Below are 20,148 nucleotides of genomic sequence, written 5' to 3' on the forward strand. Positions count from 1 at the left end.
TCCTTTCTATTTTCAGGCTACATTGGTATTAATAGAACCCTCCTTCAGTTACACCTGCAATTAACTTTTTTAAAGAAAATTTATTTGGCTACGCCAGGTCTTTGCTGCTGCAGGTGGAATCTAGCTCCCTGATCAGGGACTGAATCCAGGTCCCTGAATCAGGAGCACGGCGTCTTATAAGTCCCCATAACTAACTTTTGTAGCAATGGAGATAAAATACTTTTAACACGTAAATCTGTGTGTGTGATGTCACTTCGGTCATGTCTGACTCTTTGTGAACCCGTGACTGTAGCCTGCCAGGCTCCTCTGTCCTTTGGATTTTCCAGGCAGGAATACTGGAGTGAGTTGCTGGAGTGAGTTGCTATTTCCTCCTCCAAAACATGTAAATCTAGTTTTATTCAAAGTGACCATGATATATTTCCCATCCCCTACCAGGGTCCACGTTGACCCTCTGTCCTGAGTACTTCTCACCTGCAGCCTCTAAAGCTTTATGAGTTCTTGGTGAGCCAGTCACTAACTGTCAAAGTTGGTCAACTCACCAACTTTGTAGCCCGCCGGGCTCCTCTGTCCATGGGATCCTCCAGACAAGAAAACTGCTGTGGGTAGCCATTCCCATCTCCAGTGGATCTTCCCGACCCAGGGATCGAACCTGGGTCTCCCACATTGCAGGCAGATTCTCTATCATTTGGGCCGAACACTGGTGAAAAAGGCAGTCCCTGCCTTCCGGGGTTTCCAGGACAGTAGGAGAAATGGAAGGTATACAGGCCGTTAGCATAGGGTATGATAAGTGCCATGAAGAGGGCGCTGCCGCAGGAACACTAGAAAAAGCTCCCAAGCCCAGGAAAAACTTCTTGAAGAAGATGGTATTTAAATCGAAGCCTGAGGAAGGAGTAGTAGGTGGGGAATATGGGGGAGAGGAGGGTGGCGGAGGAAGATAATGCAGGCAAAAAAGAGCAGGTCTGAAGGCCTGGAGGCAAGACAGCACAGCATTTCCAGAGAACAGCAGGTGGTTTCATTCCTGAAGCATCCAACATCAGAAAGAAGTCAAATGAAGGGTGGGGGTCGGGGGGTAAGTGGCAGGCAGGTTTGCATAATCTTGTAGGCCACTCAAATGCACTGGGACTTCAGCATTTGAAAAACATTTAATGGTGATGAAAATGCTGGATGAGAAGGGACAAGATGAAGGCAAGAGGCCATGAGGGGTCCTCTGTTGTAACCCAGGTAGGATACAATGATTCTGTGCATGATAGCTGCTGTCTCTTATATCCATCTCCTCTTGCTGCGGGTTCAGAACAGACAAACATGAGGGGTATATCTCTCATACATTATGTTTTCTGGAAGATTCTTACACAGTAGGTCAATTTCTGTCTGATAAGTCAACAGGAAATGCAGCAGAAGCAGCATGGATGAACTCTGGGGCCGAGGAGGCAGAGGGACCCAGGCCCCAGAGCTGGCCTCGCTGGCACTGCTGGGAACTCGGTCTTTGCTGTCATTCTCCAGGAGGCAGGGCCCACCCCCTGAAAGCCTGGCCATTTCCTGGGCCTGAGGAACATCTCTGAACAGGAATCTGCTTTTCTGAGATGAGAGCTAAATGTCAAGAGGGAGGGGAAAAGTGAAATTTCAGAGTTGGGTCCCAGACAGTTCAAACCCAGTTTTCTCACTGCAATCCTCACCATGCCCCAAAGAAAACAGGGCTGACTCACAGACCGCATCGGTCCTGGGGGCGGGGAAGCTTGGCTGTGCGCTGCTGGCCAGTCTCTCAGGGCTCCGTCTCTTGGCACTCCTGGGGGCACATGTGTGGGGGTGTCTCTCTGGAAGCCACAGAGGGAGGAAGGGCAGCCCATATCCCTGCCCACTCCCACTGCCTCGTGGCCCCGGCCACCTTCCTCTTTCCCCCTTGAGCCATCAGCTCCCAAAGCTGCAGCCAAGTGGATTAGGGAAAGCAGCTAAATTATGATCAAGGATGAGGAAGAAATTCTTGAAACTGTTCCAGGGGCCACAGGCCTGAACTGTCTGAAGCTGATTCAACAGATGGGGAGGCAAAAAAGGCTCATGGAAAGCGAGCAAGACTCGGGGTCAATATTCCACTTCTGCCACATGGTATCTGAAAACCTGGGGCAGATTGCTTAAGCTTCCGTTGAGCTACAGTTGTCTCAGCTCTAAAGGGGGCAGAAGCATGTCTCACTTGGAGGGTTACTAGAAAGCATCTAGCCCAGTGTCTAGGCACTTGGAAACTTTGGTTCTAACAGCCTGTGTTGCCTACACAGTCCCTAAGGCACTTATCCTACACAGCCTTCTCTCTGTGTGGGACTTCATTCCCCCAGCCTGTCTCCAAGGCAGCTGGAGGGCAGTAACTATGTGTCACACATCCTTTCCTTCCCAAGGCATCTCACACTCAATGGGGCAGTGTGTGTTTCCTGGCTGACTGATACACTCAGGTTTCAAGATCGGGGGGCGGGGGTGGGTGTGGGGGTGCTAGGCAACAACGCCAAAACTAACAGTCTCTGGCACCCAAGGCACACAGCGAAACCTTTTAATAAGTAAAACATGGGGGCATTTGCATGCTTTTCTTCCACCTGTTAGAAGTAGTTCAGAAGTAGCCAGTCAGTACCAGAGGCTTCCCTGCCTGGGACCATGCCATGCTTCTCCAGTGGTGTGAGCTTGGACAACAGCTGAACCTCACCTGTAAAGTGGGAAAATTTAAAGTACTTACATCGTAGGGTTATTGGCAGCACTTACAGAGTATATGGAAAGCACTGAGTACAGTGCCTGGAGTAGGATTAATTGATGTTCAATAATTACTCCTCTCCATCTCATCATTATCAAAGCTCAGTTCTGTTTGCTGAGCTGGACACCCTTGTTAAATGGTAACACTGGAAATCTTACCCCAGGTAAAGGCCCTGCTGCCTGGGATGGGAATTCCACCCTGGGTGGGGCAGGGGTGCAGAGCTGGGCTGCCTCTCTTGCTCTCTGTACAGCAAGGTGGCTTTGCGAGAAGTGTCTTCCAGACCACAAAATGCATTTCAAATATTTCGATTATAGTTTATGTTTTCCCTATACTTTAAAGTCTAGAAAGAATAGTGTAGGCACAATCCTAGTTCCCACTTGTTGGACAACCTACTGTGAATGAGACACCCTGCCCCAGCTTTTCACAGATCCACTGTTTATGCTCTCAGTGGCCTGCAAAGTTAGAACTAGGTTTCAAGCCCATTTTAAAGGTAAGGAGAATGATACTCAAAGGTCATTCAAGGTTTCAAGTGAGATTCAAACTCAGGTCTGTTGGCTCCCAAAACTATGCTTTTAACTACTAAGTTGCACTCAGGGGCTGAATGTAAATGTTCTAAGAGGAATAAGATGCCAATGAGCTCAAGATTTCCAGCCAAATGCTGGTAATCCTGCTCTGAGATTCCGAGAGTTCTGCCTGTCCCCTCAACAGGCAGCGTGGCATCTCTGCACCCAGGGCACGAGGCAGTCTTTGCTATTTAAGATCTCCTGAACACTCTCTTCCTTCCCCTTGTTCCAAGTTAACCATGTTGAGCTTAATTTATCCACCACGGAAGGAGTCAGGGTTTGGTTGACCCTGCTAAGATTTGAAATTACAGTTCTTGAGTCTAATTTTAAACCTAGCGCAGAGAACATTTTTTCCCTAGCTAGGACATCCAAACAAAATACAATACCACCCTCCCCCTCTTAAAAAAAAAAAAAAAAAAATCTGGTTTCTTTCTGAAATCAAAAGAGCATTTTGTAAGAAAAAAGACACACCAAGACATGGTACCTTATTTTGCTTTAATATCCCAAAATACTTGTGTGAATGGGACTATGCTGCAAAATGAGAGAAATCTGTAGACAAGTACGTCTCACTCTGAAGAAAGAGCTAATTGGAGAGAAGGCACCAGAAACTGCGTTTTCCTAGATGACATGTAAACATTAAATGAGGGAAAGGCTCACCAAGGAGAAAGGAATTCTCACTGTCATATCATGGGGCAGATCCTAAGGATGGACATTGGCCTCATAAACTGATGCTCAACCTCCATCTTCCAGTGTAGTGTAAACAGGACCCGGTGCTAAGGAGACAAACACCCACACAGCAGCAGCGCACAAGGGCACGAAAAGGAACCGACAGCAGCATAAGCGCCTGGGTTCTTTCCTTTCTCTTCCCCACATGGCTCCTGCAGGCATATCAATTGGCAGAGCCTTGGAATAGTACCATTTGTCAACAACTGGTTAGTGGAAAAACCAAATCCTAAAAAGCCTGGGTGAATACGCTTTGTTTCTGTCTGTGCTCTTCAATCAGATGACTTGGAGGGCCTGGGGTGGAGGGACGTACCACATCTGGCCTGTCTTCTTAGGTGATGACAGTGGGTGCCGTGCGTCCCGTCTTTTCCTGGAGCTGGGACACCTTCAGGGCAATGGAAATAAGGGGGGCCAACATGACCTGAGGGAGACACAAAGAGAACAATCTTTGCTACCACTTTCTCTAGAGACAGATCCAGAGCTCCAGCCCTGACTTGGCCTCTGAGCTCCAAACCCTCATCTGTGTACTCTGATATCCCCAAGGCTCCTCAAACTCTCTAAGTCTAAAAACAAAGACATGGTTCTTTCCCCACAAAAGAAACCTAGTTCCAGCATTCCCTGTTTCAACAATGTGACACCACAGTCTATCGTATTTAGCAAATAAACTTTTAAGAGTTGATCTTGACACCTCTTTCTCTCATATTCCCATTGTTGAACCCCCAGCATCCTAAGTGACCAACCTTCTAGGTCACCCAGTTCTCCCAATCCCAGTGCCAGAGCTCTCGCTAAACCAAGCCCTCCCTTTTACCTGGAACAACTGTGCTTCCACATCAGCTTCTGCATCCTCCAATTTGTTTCCCACACTCTACCCAAAAATATCGTTCCAAAACACAACAACATCACCACCCCCACCTACTTCTCACTTGAAAAAAAAAAGTGAAAGTTAGTCGCTCGGTCATGTCCGACTCTTTGTGACCCTGAGGACTGTAGCCCGCCAGGCTTCTCTGTCCCCAGAATTCTCCAGGCAAGAGTACTGGAGTGGGTTGCCATTTTCTTCTCCAACTTCTCACTTAAGTTAAAAAAAAAAATGAATTCTGCTGTTGCTTAGATAAATAAAGATTTTAATATGAAAAAAGAAAACTATGTATCTAGTTGAACTGCTCATTTTATAGATGAGGAAACTGATACCCAAAGAAGTGAAGTGAGTTGACCTGGTGATTCAAGGGCAAAGCCAAGAGTAGTTCATGTTCTATTGCCCACTGTTGCTTTCCCTCACCTAAATCTCCACCAACTCATTACACCTAGAAGAAAGCTGGAGAACCACTGCACAGGTTCACATACCACTTGCCACTCCCCTGGAGGCTCCAACAGCCCCAGTGAAGTGCTGAGGCTGAGTGCCAGCAGCTCCAGAGCAGGAGAAGGCAAGTTCCCACCTGGAAAGAAGGTGCCCCTGGGCATGTGGGCACCCTACATCCTTCAATGCCCTCCCATCTCCTAAGGACTACAGTTCAGATGAAACATCTTTCATTCATTCTTTGTACCTGCCATGTGTCAGGTATTAAGACAGAGAAGCACAACTTCCTTTCTTGCTCTTGCTCTATTATTCTGTGGGTCTACAAGGTAGATACCATTGTTTTTGATTTTAGTTTTAGGGATGTCTCAACACCACAGGGATGTGGCAATAACCGAAACTGGTGCCCGGCCACTGGAAAATCTGAGAAAGTGAAGGATCCTTCCATTTCTCTCTTTTTGTAGTAAAAACAACTGTAAGAGCCACTTTTTCTCAAAAGCTAATCCCATATGTCAGCCACAATATTCTGAACTTTGCATTCATTATCTCCTTAAATTCCTATAACATTGAGGTAAGTTGCATTCTGCCATTTTACAGACAAAGAAACCAAAGCTCAGAACATTAAAAAGACTTACCCAAGGACACACAGGTATTAACTGGCAGGAACTGAATTTAAAACAAGATCTAATTCCAAAATGGATGCTCAAAAGCACTATGCCAGGGGTTTTCAAATGAATTTCACAGGATTCTAATCAGGTGTTAGAAGGAAAAAGCTTTGTGGGAAAACAGGCATGGTGAACACTATTTAAACAGGCATCTGTACTGCAAGTCCACTCAGAGCTTTAAGGCACAGTGTGTGTTGTGAGCTGCCAAGGGGCTAACCCACCTCTATACTTCCTAAACTGGTTTTGGCTCTGGAACTCTGGTTGGGGAGCAGTTCCTAAGACAAGGAACAAGGATGATGACTGTCCTCCAAGTCATTATCCCTGGCTCCCAGGGTCCCTCCTCACTCTGACATACTCCTGGAGACACTCTGGGTGGGGCTGGGAACCCAAAACACAAGTTGCAAGTCCACTCTCCCATAAAGACCTTTCTTTCTGGGTCATGAAACAGTCTTTCCTTTGCTAACCCCTACTCTAGCTTTCCCTACCCACTACCCCAGCCCTCCCTACCCTGTACCCTGGACCAAATCTGGAATCAGTGTGTGTTCTTCCAGGGGAGGTGACGAGACCTAGCAAAGTGGCAAATAATCACCAACAGATCAGAGCACCAGACTGGGGCTGATTGAAAGTTTAGTTCTCTTGAATCTGCCACTTACCAGGCATGTGAACCTTTTAACTACTGCTTAACCTTTCTGAGCCTCTGTTGCCTTATCTGTAGTAGGGATATTAATAGATAAGAATAAGAGATTTGAGAATGAAATGAGTGTACCAATTTGGATAATGTTTTCAAACAGAGCTTGACAAATATAAAATGCTCAGATAATTGATAGCTATTTTTGTTTTCTGAAGGAGACATGAAGGAAAGAGAGCCCCCCCGTTGGATCATTTGAGAGATGAGCTGTGAGGATGCAGGTGAAATGGAACCACTATCCCTCCTCCAACAGAAAGTACCAGCCAGGGCTCAGGGCTCGGGCATTACCTGGGGGTCCTGGTAGATCTTGGCAAGATCCTTCTCATAGCTGTCGATGTACAGTCGGATGGTGGCGCCCGCGCTCCCAGTGCCGCTCAGTCGAAAGATGATGCGAGAACCATCTGCAAAAAGGAGCCGCAAGCCCTGGGAAAGATAACAGCGTTAGAAGGGAGAGTGAAGGCTAGAAAATTTTGAGGGGCCCATTTGGAGATCTAGCTTCATCCATTCTTGATCAATCATAGGATCTTGAGAAACAGCCTCAGTTGAGCCCCATGGGCCTGCCTTTGGTCAGCCTGTCACTGCATCCAGCCAATGGGGGCTGGCTTATGGAGGAGAAGCATCTCCAGGATCAGGTGGGAGACCGGATCCTGGGGAGGCTGGCGGACACAACATTGGCCTTCTCATCCCACTTCCCTGTGATCTTTGGGCTAGCCATTCCAGTTTGAAGCTTAATAAATAAGTAAATAAATAAGCTGTGGTAGATGGAGAGGGTGGGACGAATTGAAAGAGTAGCATGGAAACATATACATTACCATATGTAAAATTAGATAGCCAGTGGGAATTTGTTGTATGATGCAGGGAGCTCAAACCTGGTGCTCTGTGACAAACTAAAGGGGTGGGATGGAGTGGGAGATGAGAGGGAGGTTTAAGAGGGAGTGGACATGTGTATACCTATGGATGATTCCTGTTAATGTATGGCAGAAACCAACACAACATTGTAAAGCAATTATCTTCCAACTGAAAAATAAATAAATTTATAAAAAGAAAGAAGAAAACAAACAAGCTGCTAGATACAGAGAGTCAATGTCCAGATCAGGAGGGAAACATGATCAGAATGGGCTGAAACCAGAGCAGATGAAATTTCAAGTGGACCAGAGGATGGGCTCTTTGCAAAATCCTCATAGACAGCCTCAAAAAGAGGTCAGGGAGCCAGGTGCCCCAAATAGTTGAGGCCAGCTATTCCAACCTATTGAGCAGGATCCAGTGGTCAGTCTCCACCAACACCTGGTGATTCAAAGCAGGGTCCACGTGGGTGCAATGCCAACCCCAGTCTCTCTCTCCCCAGCCCTCTCTCTTCCCTCTCTGGCCGCATCTCTTGTCCTCAATAATCTTGATTCAGGGGAAAAAGGATGGGGACTCTTGAGGTAAGAAGGCTGGGTGAGACAGTTACTTGAAGACCCTTCAGTCTTGCTAAGTATGTCAGTTCTTCCACAGAAAGAAGTTTGTGTGAAGCTGATGATCAACCAAAAGGAAAGATACTACCTCTCATCTACTATTTGTCACCCAATCCCATCCAGTGTTTCATCGTGCCACTCAGCAGTGGAGACGGCAGGTGAAAACCCCAGAGGACCTTCCCAGTTAGTCAATGTGGGAAGGACACAGTTAATATCCATTTCCCATTTCTTGCTTTCTAGGCATATACCAGAGTTGGTCTCCTTCCCCACAGCCTCAACCTGAAGCTTCTACGTTCTTTCCACTTGATTGTAGATGCTGTATCTACTTCAGATTTTCCCTCCTCCCTGGTTTTTCTGCTTATAGATCGTGGAGCTGCTGACTTCCTTAGAGCGCAGAGAGCAGGGACTGTGCCCACGCCAATGGCCCTCCCACGCACACCTCACTCCTGGCAGACGTGGGATGCAGTGCAGAGTTGGGGGTTACTTCTCCTAAAGGTCTGTTCTCTCTTTGAAGGCTTCACCACAAAAACTTCTGCTCTGCTCTGCCGTGCCCTGGGCTCCACCCTCCCCTTTCCTACACCCCCACCCCAGGCCTCTCTTTTTCTAATTAGCTCAGACATCATTTACAATCATCCAGACTGGACCCAAAGTTCTCCCAGATGGTGAAAAGGCATAAGGAGAAAGAACTACGGGGCCAACATTTTGAGAAAGGGATACTCCAGGCACCAAGGGTCACTGTGGCCAGGCTCCATTCACCCATCCACTACCTGCTCTCCAAAGAGAGACTTCAAATAAACCCTGCAGCCCAACTCCTTCAAAGCGTGCTGGATGCCTTGAGAAGGACCAGGCCAAAAATCTGGATCAGAAAAAAAAGCTAATTGGAAAGCTATAGCAGAGTCTTATCTCCCTCTTAATCATCTCTGTTTCTATCTTTAAAAAAAATTTTTTTTTAATGTGGACCATTTTTAAAGTCTTTATTGAATTTGTTACAATATTGTTCCTGTTTTATGTTTTTTGGCCATGAGGCATGTGGGATCTTATTGAATCCTCATCCCTTGCATTGGAAGGTGAAGTCTTAACCACTGGACCACCAGGGAAATCCCTCTGTTTCTAAATTCTGAGTCCATTCTGTGACAATAACAACAGAACCAAAGAGAGAGGAGCCTGGGCCCGGGTGTTTGTGAGAAGCCTGGAGAAAAGCTGACAAGGCCGCACCCTGGGTGCCCAGCACCCAGTGAGGGAAGCCCTAACAACTCTGTCTCCATCCGGACATTTTCGGGGTCTCCACTGTGATGTACACTGCTATGTTAGGGTCAGCTTCAAGTCATGTGCTGCAGGTGATAACAGTGAACGTTTCTAAGTTCACAAATGGCTTGTCTGTTTTTTTCTTCCTTTTTAGAAATTAGAATAGATCACAGAAATATCTATAAAGAGATCACTCTCATGCCATGCTGGCATTCTGCTACAGTCTCTTGAGAGAGAGGGAGGAGGTTGAGATCGAAGGCAGCAGCTCTGCATCTTTTTAAGATTCTAGGGCTCTTTTCTGTGCTCACATTCGACATGACCTCTTACATAGAATTCTGGAGAATGTAAAAGTCCTTCTGGAGTCTAGAGTAAGCATCCTAGAATGAGGGCATAGGGGTGAGCGTAGAATTAGGGCAGAAACCATTTTACCTACAAGTACCCGTGCAAATCATCTGTGACTCAGCAGAAAGTCACTTGAGAAAACAGGGCAGCAAAAGACAAATGACCAAGAAAACTTTTTCTTTTTTCTCTTGAGATTTCAGAGACCAAGCTCCAAGGACTCTCTCCCATGTACACATAGATCTGTTCCTACCTGATTTCTTGAAATGCTTCCATCCACCGGATCGCTGTACTCAAAGTTATCAATTTTTTCCACGGTGTAAACTTTGTCACCCACTGGAAACTGTTTCCCCACGAAGGAGCGATCAGAAATCAGGGCCTCCAACTCCTTCATCATTTTGTTTGCGCCCTCGGCTTCCACCTCCTCATAATCATACCTGGGAGAAATCACAAAGTTGAGGCTGACTTCAAATCACACCAACGGATATCAGCACTTTTTGCATCATTTGTTTGGCCCTCCCCCCAAACATCTAACTTCAGAAGAAGCTGGCAAAAATATGAGTGTGTCATTCTCTGGGGATGGAGCAGGCCAGGGATGAAAGGAAGCGTTTGGAAGTTTTCAGGAAAGGGTTAGGGGCTTCTGAATGAGCAGAAAACTCCCATTTGGGCTTTTCTACAGAATAAAGCTCTTAGCAGCTTCAAAGGCTTTTGAGAGATGCAATCTAACATTTAATCACCACCTCCAGAGCCCGTAGAAACAAAAGCAGAGTTATCTCTAAAGAAGGCTGCATGAAGGCACACGTGACTCAGGCACTGCTCTTCCAAACAGCTGGAGCTTCTTTGGGATCCATGCTGGAAGGCTCCCAGTCTGGGACCTGACTGAGGCTGCTGAGATGTTGGCTAAAGAGAGTTCCAGTCTCCACAGGAGCTTCCACGAGTAAGGCCAAGTTTTCACTGACCAAATGAAGGAGCCAAGCCCTAACTCATTCTTTTTTTAAGCCCTAACTCTTTACACCTGGAACGCCTCCCTCCGCTCAGTGAGAGTGGATTCTGATCCACAGTGTTCACCCTGACACAGCAGCCTGGTGTGGATGCAAATGGGCCAAGAGAAAAATCAAAGCATATTACAAATGAAATGCTGTGACCGTGATTTTTCCTCCAAGAATTGTTCTTGACTTCTTTCTTGTGAGGTTAAAGATTCTTACAGGTGTCTTTCCTTGTCCTGGTGGCACACACCCTCTTGAGAGAGTTATTTTTTAGAGGCTCAAGATAGCACAGTCTATATTTATTTGCAATAGAGAAACAAATATATATGTGCAAGATGACACCTCTGAGACATGAGAAATACCAGGGAATTAAGGCCAACTATTCTGGCTCCAGGATTCCATGAATCAAGGACAGCAGTCCCCTTAATCCTGAAGTCAGCTCTTTCCCCCAGTTAAAATGATAAACAGCACAAAATTACAACCAGGTGTTTGTGCTTTACATCTGTGACCTTTGGGTGTTTGAGGGAAATGTTCTATAAATCCTAGGCACAGAGGGGTATTATAATGGAAAGAATCTGGGCTCTGGAATCAGACAGAAGGAGCTATGAATTCAGCCTTTATTGGTTACTAACTGTCCAACTATGGGCAAGTTGCCTCATTTCTCAGAATCTCAGTTGCCTAATCGATAACTGTTTTGCAGCTGATGTGAAACAAGGCATGCAAAGAACACTTTTGTTAAATGAATGGAGGGTAGAATGGAATCTTAACTAACCAGAGATTCAGGTTCTAAGGACTTTGTAATACTTGGTTAGCAGTTATTTAAGATTACTAAAAATATGTTGATAGTTTTTAGATGGAGGCTTCTAACTGATTCAAGAGTGACCCTCTCTTTGAACAAACTGTTCTAATCTTAGTCCATTCTATCTACTGTTCACTTGTTAACTCATTTATCTATTCAAAGCATATTTATACAATGTCGCTATGAATTAGGTGTTTGGTGATACCATGGAGCACAAAAACAGACATGATCCTGCCTTCGTGATCCTCTGGGCTCTAGAGAGTTCATGACTGCTATTCTGAATTACCAGATTTTTCTGGTTCTTAGAAAGTAGAGATTCTTGCTGTATTTGCCAGGGCTACTGTGTGGCAGATATTACTTATACCTTCCACCAAAGAATAACCTGAGGGAGGAAGATGGCAACGAACTTGTCCAAAGTTGAAAAAAGTTTTCTGATTAAGGAGACCAAGTTGCTTAAGGGTGAATTCTTTCTCGACTATCCAAAGATCATGGACCATTGAATCTGTGATATAGTTTTTAAATTCTCTAGTCTCAACTCACCTATTTTTATAGAGATGGGAACTGAAGTTCAGAGAAATTATATCTTTACATTTATTATAGATAAGTAATTTATCTAATATCCTTGCTCTCATTTTTCTTTTCCATAATTAGAATAGTGAGATCCAGGGGAAAAAATCTGTTATTTTTACACTTACTAGGGGAAAGGCAAATTGAAATTAGTGAAAAGCACACTGGAAAAAATGTTAATGCATCTTAAAAATAGAAATATGTATAGTACAGAAGACTTACTAACTATTCAAGTATTTTGTCCATTGAGAAGCCCCAGTGCCTGGCCGAAAGTAGGTACACAGTCAGTATTTATTGAATCAATGAAAGAGGCATTGACAACTACACAGCCTTTGGGGACCTATTTTAATGAGTCAGAAAAGTTGATTTACTAAGCATAATTGTTTCCATAATTTCAGAAAAAGTTTCCATATTCTCAGTGTCTCAGAGTTTATAAAACACTTTCAGACTCATATTTCATTTAATCCATTCAATAGCTAGACTGCTATTTCCATTTCTACGAATGAGAAAACTGAGTACAGAAAGAGGTTAAATGACTTCCCAATCTACTAGGGGGCAGAAATAAAATTCTAATCCATTTTTCTGAATCCAAATCCAATGCTATTATCATAGCCATCTGATAGGTACATTTAAAAGGCTGACAAAACATTCATTCTTTTGAATAAGTTAACTAAAATTTTTAAGCCTTGTTCTTTATAGCTAACATAAAAGTTGACTTCATCTCAACCCCAACTGAATTGTTTTAAAAATCCCCAATAGATTTAAAGATCCCCAATAGATAGAAGTGAATGAACTGAGGTTTTATTAACACTTAAGACAGGAAAGAATTTGTACACGTGAGATTTCTCTCTGCTCACTTCCCCGCACCACCTCTGTTCCTGGCCAGGCTGTGGCTTACCTGGTGAAGAAATTCCGCCCATACTTTTGCCAGTGATCTTTAAGAATGTCCTCCACACTCTGTTTGCGGGTGGCTAGGATGGAGAGCCAAGCAAGGACAGCCCAGAGACCATCTTTCTCACGGATGTGGTCAGAACCTGGTGGGGGACAGCAAGCAGCTGTGAGAAGTGTGACTTCTCTAAAATACTTGAGAATAAACTCAATGGTAAACATGATCCAACCAAAAGTCATAAAATTTTACTGAGAAACCTGAATACACAGAAGGAACCACTTATTGAATAAAGCCACAAACTACTGAAAAAAAGTTCATGCTTTCCTAAGTAATTTAGAAGTTTAAGGCAAATGCCAATAAAAATGTCAGTGGAATAACTTGGTAGAATGTGATATATCAATTATGAAGTATGAATTTGAGGGGGAAAAAACAAAAGAACATGACCATTGTGAATTTTTAATAATTAAAATAATTAATTATTGTTCATGCAACAAAAGAGAGTACCCGGAAAGAGACCAAACACATATGAGACCTGAATAAATGATAAAAGTGTCACTTCAATGCTGTAAGAAAGAATGGATTACTTTTTAAGTAGTTTTTGTATAACTAGTTAAACAGTTGGGAAAAAATCAGTTTTTTCCCTATAAAATACCATGCCAAAAAGAATTCCAGATGAGTTATACATTAAACACCATGCCAAAAAGAATTCCAGATGAATTATACATTCAAATATAAAAACTGAAAACCTTTAAATACTAGGATATATACATATATCCTATACACACACACATATACAACTGTTTTTAATCTTAGAGATGGCAAACACATATAAATTCAAAATTCATAAAGGAAAAAGTCTCTCTAGTTGTCTACTTAAAAATTAGCATTTCTATCAGCAAAACTACTATGGATAAAATTAAAAGGCCATTGACCAACTAAAAAAAAAATTTAAACATTTGCAAATAAAGTAGATGTTTAAAACAATATAGAAAAAGCTCTTATATATTAAGGAAAAAGCAAAGCCTCAACAGAAATATAGGCCACAAGAATATAAATAGGCAATTCATCAAAAAAATGAATACAGGTACCTGATTAATATAATATTTATATATATATAAAATAATATAATATTATTTTTAAGAAGACAAATTTAAGTTAAAGCCACGATAAGAAACTGCTACTTGTTTGACAAATGGCCACAGATTTAAAAATGAGAACACCTAATACTAGGGAAGGTATAAGGAAAATGGGATTCCAACATGCTGTTTCCAACAAGGTTATAGTCCTTCTAGAGAGCAATTTGGCAAAAAATATGAAAGCCTTAAAAATTGACCTGCTTGTGGATCCAGGAACTCCAGTTCTAGGACATCTTTCTTTAACCAAAAAGGATTTAGTTAAACAAACCATGGCACATCTGTCTCTTGCTGAGGTCCTTGCTAAAATCTTGACTGAAAATAACAAAATAGCACATTTGGATGTACTTTATATGCACGGAGGGATCTTGCCAGGTGGCACAGTGGTAAAGAATCCGCCTGCCAATGCAGGAAGAACAAGAGACATGGGTTCAATTCCTGGGTCAAGAAGATCCCCTGGAGGAGGAAATGGCAACCTGCTCCAGTATTCTTGACTGGTGAATCCTATGGACAAAGGAGCCTGGTGGGCTACAGCCATGGGGTCGTAAGAGTCTGACATGACTGAGCAACTGAGCACATACACACACACACACCCACTTATGCATGGAACCCTTTTCCAAGAACCTGATCTGGAACAGAACTCTCATTTTTTGCCTTTAACGTCCTTATTCTAAAAATAAAAAAAGCAAATGATATTGAGCTCCACTTTCTGATTTCTGAATAGGATTCAATACAATCCCTCTAATAATGTTTTGCATATGATCATGCCTTGAATTCTTCATGTGCCTCTCTGTCCTTCTTGACTTCTCACTGGGTCTTATTTTCCTTAGAATTATGAGAGTAGCACAATGATGGCAATGAGGCATGAAGTAAGTTTGTTTCCTTCCTCTCTTCATCCTTTTAGACCCAGCTCAAATATCTTCTCCAATCTAGCTCCCAGCTTCCCTAGGCGGTTATGACCTACTTGCTACCCACTCCAGTACTCTTGCCTGGAAAATCCCATGGACGGAGGAGCCTGGTAGGCTGCAGTCCATGGGGTCGCGAAGAGCAAGTCGGACATGACTGAGCGACTTCACTTTCACTTTTCACTTTCATGCATTGGAGAAGGAAATGGCAATCCACTCCAGTGTTCTTGCCTGGAGAATCCCAGGGATGGGGGAGCCTGGTGGGCTGCTCTCTATGGGGTCGCACAGGGTCGGACACGACTGAGGCGATTTAGCAGCAGCAGCAGCAGCTCTTCTTATATAACAAGATTGCTTAAACCTGTGGTGCAGCACCATGCTTGCTCCTTAAGCCTCAGTAATTCATTTATGAGCATTTCACACCTCAACCATGTATTTCTCGGAGGCATCTTTTATTTACCCTTACATGGAATATATTAAATAACAGATTGTGAAGGAGCACATGAATGAATTAATCAATTAATTAATCTACTGCAACATCTTCTCTCTTTTTTGGTTCATAAAAATACACAATTTTTTCCTCCCCAAAAGAGTCTTTCTAAGACACCACTTTTAGAGACAGTGGTTCTCAAAACCTGTATGCTGGCAAAACTACAGATATTAAGTAATACTTTTAGCACATTAAACAAGAAAGTTACAAATGTTTACCTAATTTTATTAGCTATGGACTTTTATTTGCCTTTACTGCTCTTTCAAGCAACAGAGAGTTGGCTCTCTGGCTTCTACATCTTTTGCAGATGATGATATGCTTTGGCAACAGTTTACCCTCAGCAGTAAGATCCTGGCAGCTACTTCTGTATATGAGAATTCATGACAGAAGTGTATAGCTTGGAATTATTTGTCTGTGAGCCCCTAAGTTTGTTTTTCTTTATTCTGTCCTTCCTTCCTTTTTGTTTTCTTTTTCTATTTTGGGGGGAGGGGGAGACTAGCTGAAAGCATAGTGGGCAGTATTCCTTTGTGCTTTTCCTGTTCTAAGAATTAGCTTTTTGTGTAGACATGAAAATAAAATCTAAAAATCTTACCCAACTTTAACCAAGTTACTCGGAGATAACTAAATCACACACCTAATATTTTTAAACAAAATATCTGCCTTGTATAACATAAATAAATATTATCTTCCATTTACACAATCTCCAGTCTCTTTTGAAAATTCTCATTAATCTCACTAATCACCTTGGATATATAAAAATGCTGAGTAACTCTGACTAGTACTTAAGAAGTCTGGGTAAATTTCATTTTCTTTAGAGTTCTAATGAATGATGACAGTTACTAGTGAAAAAAAGGCAATGGTGTGTAGATGTGTTTCTCAAGCTACTATTGTTTTTGCAGGTGTGGCAGTTTTGGGTCAGTGAAAAATGCTTTATATTTAAGAATCAGAAAACCTGAATCTGAAACTTACTTATAAGCTGCTTGAATTTGGACAAATCATGTAACTTTTCTGAGCCTCATTTCTGAGCCTCATACAGTTCCTTCAACTGTAAAATGGGAGTAATGCCACCTTTCTCACACAATTTTAAGACTCTTCTGTGAGAGAGGATGAAAATCTTTTATAAACTGTTAAGTACCATGCAAAGCAGGCAAATTCTTTACTGTCTGCGCCACCAGGGAAGCCCAAGTACCATATAACAGTTGAAACCAATATAAGGTACCATTATGAATAAGGGAAAAATAAACTTTTAGGGAAAATTAATACTCTCTACTATCTCATTAAGCTTTCAAAAATAATGTCCCTTAACTATACATACTGGGGAAGAAAATGGAATATAACCTAATATACTCTTTTTTTCTGTGCAATGGGATTACAGTGTTTTTCTCTTCTTCCCCAATTTTCCTATTATATGAATTACTGGTATCATTTTTTAATTTAAAAAAAGAAGACGCCAAGCCCACTTAAGTATAAGGAAGGGGATACACTATCAGCAAGCACCACTAGTCCTAACTGCAAGCTTTGCTTCAGGTCTCTTCAAACTTGGTCCAGTTCAGGGACCAGCTAAGCCCGTGGGGATTCTGCCCTTTCAGCATCTTCAAACACCTGTCACTCGACTTTGGCCTAATCAGCACCTTGTGATATGTATAAACTCTGCTCAGTCAGAGCACACTCTGGGTCCTAGCCAAGAAAAATGTCAACCTTTGCTAAGGGAGCCAAGCGCCAACAGTTCAGGGCTTAGGTTTCATTTACTGATACGAACACCTCAGGAGAGCCCAGGCTCCTGCTGTTGCCAGGCCACGGTCTGTGGATGGGCCATGACAGCTGAAAAAGAGCTCCACAGAGTTCTCTGGAAACCTGAGCATCTGCCTGTCTCTTTCTCTGACCATCTCTATTTCTCCTTCCATCTCCTAAACATGCTGTTTTCTCTGCCTGGAAATTTCTGCCCCACATATAACTATTAGCCTGGCTAACATCTGTAACTACTTTCGACTTCCGTCTTATCCAGGGTGCCTTCCTTGTTATCCTCCGTGTTTACCTCTGTTCTGTCGCACCCTGTCTGTTCTTACCCCACCCTACACTATGAGTTGTACCCGGTTCATGCTTGGTGTGCAGTCAGCTCTCAGGAAGGGTTTGCCCAAAGAACAACCAGACCCCAGCTGACTGACCGGTGCTCCAGCAGACCTGCTCTGTTCTCTTTGGCTTCTACTGCACAGATGACTTCCCTCTGAAAGGGCAGGAAAGCGCCTCAGAAAGCCTTTTCCACACTACTCCCGCCTTCAAGGGGAAGCTCCCCCTTGGCAACCCTCAAACTTTCCATTTAGCTATTTATCCTGCACTGCCTCATCACTGCCCCTAGAATTTCTGTTTCCTTTGGAGGAAATTGGTAAGTACTTGACAGGCAGAAAATGTGTCTTAACCCAAACTCCATTTTACACTCAACAAGTATGAGTCAGTGTCTACCATGTTCTAAGGATATGAGAAAACACTGAGATGAGTGAGACACGTTCCTTGCCCTCACAGATGAGCAAGATGGAGAGCTAGACATGCAGGTAACAGTTTAACAGAGTTAGTTATAATTAGGGTATCAGCCCAGTGCTGTTGGGAATAGTCTGTCTAGGAAATTCCCAGAGACAGGATGTTCTAACCTTCCTGTGGGGAGATTTACCTACAGGAAAATGTACTCGAAGGTATGTAAATTAGAACAGGCAGAGAACTAGATAGAAAAACCTAATCCCCTCACCACAAAACCAGGTTAGGTGCCCTGAGTATACAGTCCCTGGCACATTCTGTACTTCAGATTCTATTGCTTTGCACCTTGAGATAACCTGGCCAGGGTCTGACTTCCTTCCTCAAATGTGGCGTCCGTGGAGCCCTCCACAGGGAAGCTGTGCTTACCACTGTGTTCCCAGAACCTAATTCAGTATCTGGGACAGAGCCAAAGCTCAACAAACATTTGAGGAATGAGCTGATGAAGTATAAATATGAAGAGTTTTTCATAAGAAATTAAAATTAAAGGAAATTTGCAAAGCATGAATGCTGTACTTCTTTAAGAGACCACTCCCATATAATATATATCATCTCTAGAACCTTTTCAAGATGAGATGGGAGAAAAATATTGCTAACCTCTAGACTGGGCCAGATCAGAATTTACTGGCCTATTTCCATATGATACCAAGTTACTCCTCAACCTGGTTTCCTATCCCTCTATTCCATGCCCTCTCCCTCCTTTTCCCAAGGAAGAATTTCAAAAGCAGTGACATTCTAGTTTATTCAGTGACTTCACGTTTCTTCCCGTTTTCCCAAGAATTCAAGATTTCCCTCTACCATTGTGTATAAACATGTGCATCATCACCCACAATTCAGGAGGAAAATAACTGTACCATGAGGTCAACCAAAAATAGGAAGTTCACCCTGTCCCGTTCTGGTACCATAACAAAAACACCTTCATCCCTGGCATTTGTGACACTGATGAGTGTCATAGCCTTGGTGGCCACACTAATCACGTGAGACAGTCGCTGTTTCTCCACCATGAACAGACTACCATGTACTTGGTAAGAGTAATCTTACAGCTTGTGCATTTAAATGCTAGTGATTTATTTTATTTGATGAGCCAGTTCTTGTGAAGTCTGACTCTTTTGCACCTCTTTGCAAGTAAATTTCTCCTTTTCTTTTATAAAAGGTCATCTTGTCTTGCAAAGACCGTGGGTCCTCAGCTCTGTACTATGGAGTAGAGTGGTGCTGAGTCCCAGCAAGAGTCCCAGATTCTGCCAGAGGTGAGTGTCTAAGCAGAAGAGCACCAACTAGACACTCATGACTCCATCAAAACACAGGAAACTACACTGCATAATGTTTAAAGTCCTTTCCTTTCCTACACCAGGGCTCTGGTTTGTGTGAATGGGGGGTGCCAAGTGAATAGTGTGTTCTCTCATTCATTCAACAAGTGTTTGCTGAACACCTATTATATTCTGGGATTTATACCAGGCTCTGAGGATATGGTGGAGAACAAGACAAATATGACTCCTGTCCTCATGGAGCTTACAGTATAGTGGAACCAACAGACATTAATCAAATAATTGTAAATACTTGTAAAATTACAGCTGTACTATGTTCAAGGAAGGAGAGGTGTGTGGTGCTGTGAGATCTAATAATAAGGGGATTTGACCCACTCTGGAAAGTTAGGGAGGCTTTCCTGAGAAATTACCTCTACTCTAACTTAGAAAAACACATAAATAAATGACCTGGCACTCAATTAAGCTATAGAATTCAAATACTTCAAAGCTTGTAGGATCACTAATGTCCATCCTGAGACACTCTGTAAAGGAACTGTTGGAAACATTTGCCAACAAGGGACATAGCAGGTGGAATCTAACTCCTCTCTAAACAAGTAGATCAGAAGTTCAGTTAAGTAAGTTCAGCTGCGCTCACTCAGCAGTGGTGATCCATGGCTATGAGCCTGGCTTTGTAAATGTTTTTCTCATAAATATTATGGAACAATTGTCTTTTTTTCAAAGAGAGAGAGAACAAGTTTGTGGATTTTTCTCAGGATGAATCCTTTCTTTTGATATAAAAGATATCAAAGGGAAGATAAAACCATGGTTGGCACTTAGTATTTGATGATGGGTTAATAAATAAATAAATAAGAACAAGCCTTAACAAGGAATAATTTAAAGTCTAATGCCTGGGTTC

General features: G+C 43.0%; 1 protein-coding gene across 2 annotated transcripts in view; it reads right to left on the bottom strand.

Moving 5' to 3' along the window:
- Positions 1–3,767: 3,767 nt before the first annotated feature.
- PGM1 (phosphoglucomutase 1) overlaps positions 3,768–20,148 on the bottom strand; it is a 65,770-nt gene continuing 49,389 nt past the window's right edge. For both annotated transcript variants that reach the window (XM_027537030.1, XM_027537029.1), the window contains exons 8-11: positions 12,947–13,082; positions 9,950–10,133; positions 6,947–7,081; positions 3,768–4,435 (exon numbers count right to left, since the gene is read on the bottom strand). In XM_027537030.1, the coding sequence (XP_027392831.1) occupies positions 4,346–4,435; positions 6,947–7,081; positions 9,950–10,133; positions 12,947–13,082 (545 nt within the window). In that variant the 3' untranslated portion in view covers positions 3,768–4,345. The remainder of the gene's footprint in view (positions 4,436–6,946; positions 7,082–9,949; positions 10,134–12,946; positions 13,083–20,148) is intronic.

This window comes from Bos indicus x Bos taurus, chromosome 3 (genome assembly GCF_003369695.1).
Source record: "Bos indicus x Bos taurus breed Angus x Brahman F1 hybrid chromosome 3, Bos_hybrid_MaternalHap_v2.0, whole genome shotgun sequence".
Taxonomy (NCBI): domain Eukaryota; kingdom Metazoa; phylum Chordata; class Mammalia; order Artiodactyla; family Bovidae; genus Bos; species Bos indicus x Bos taurus.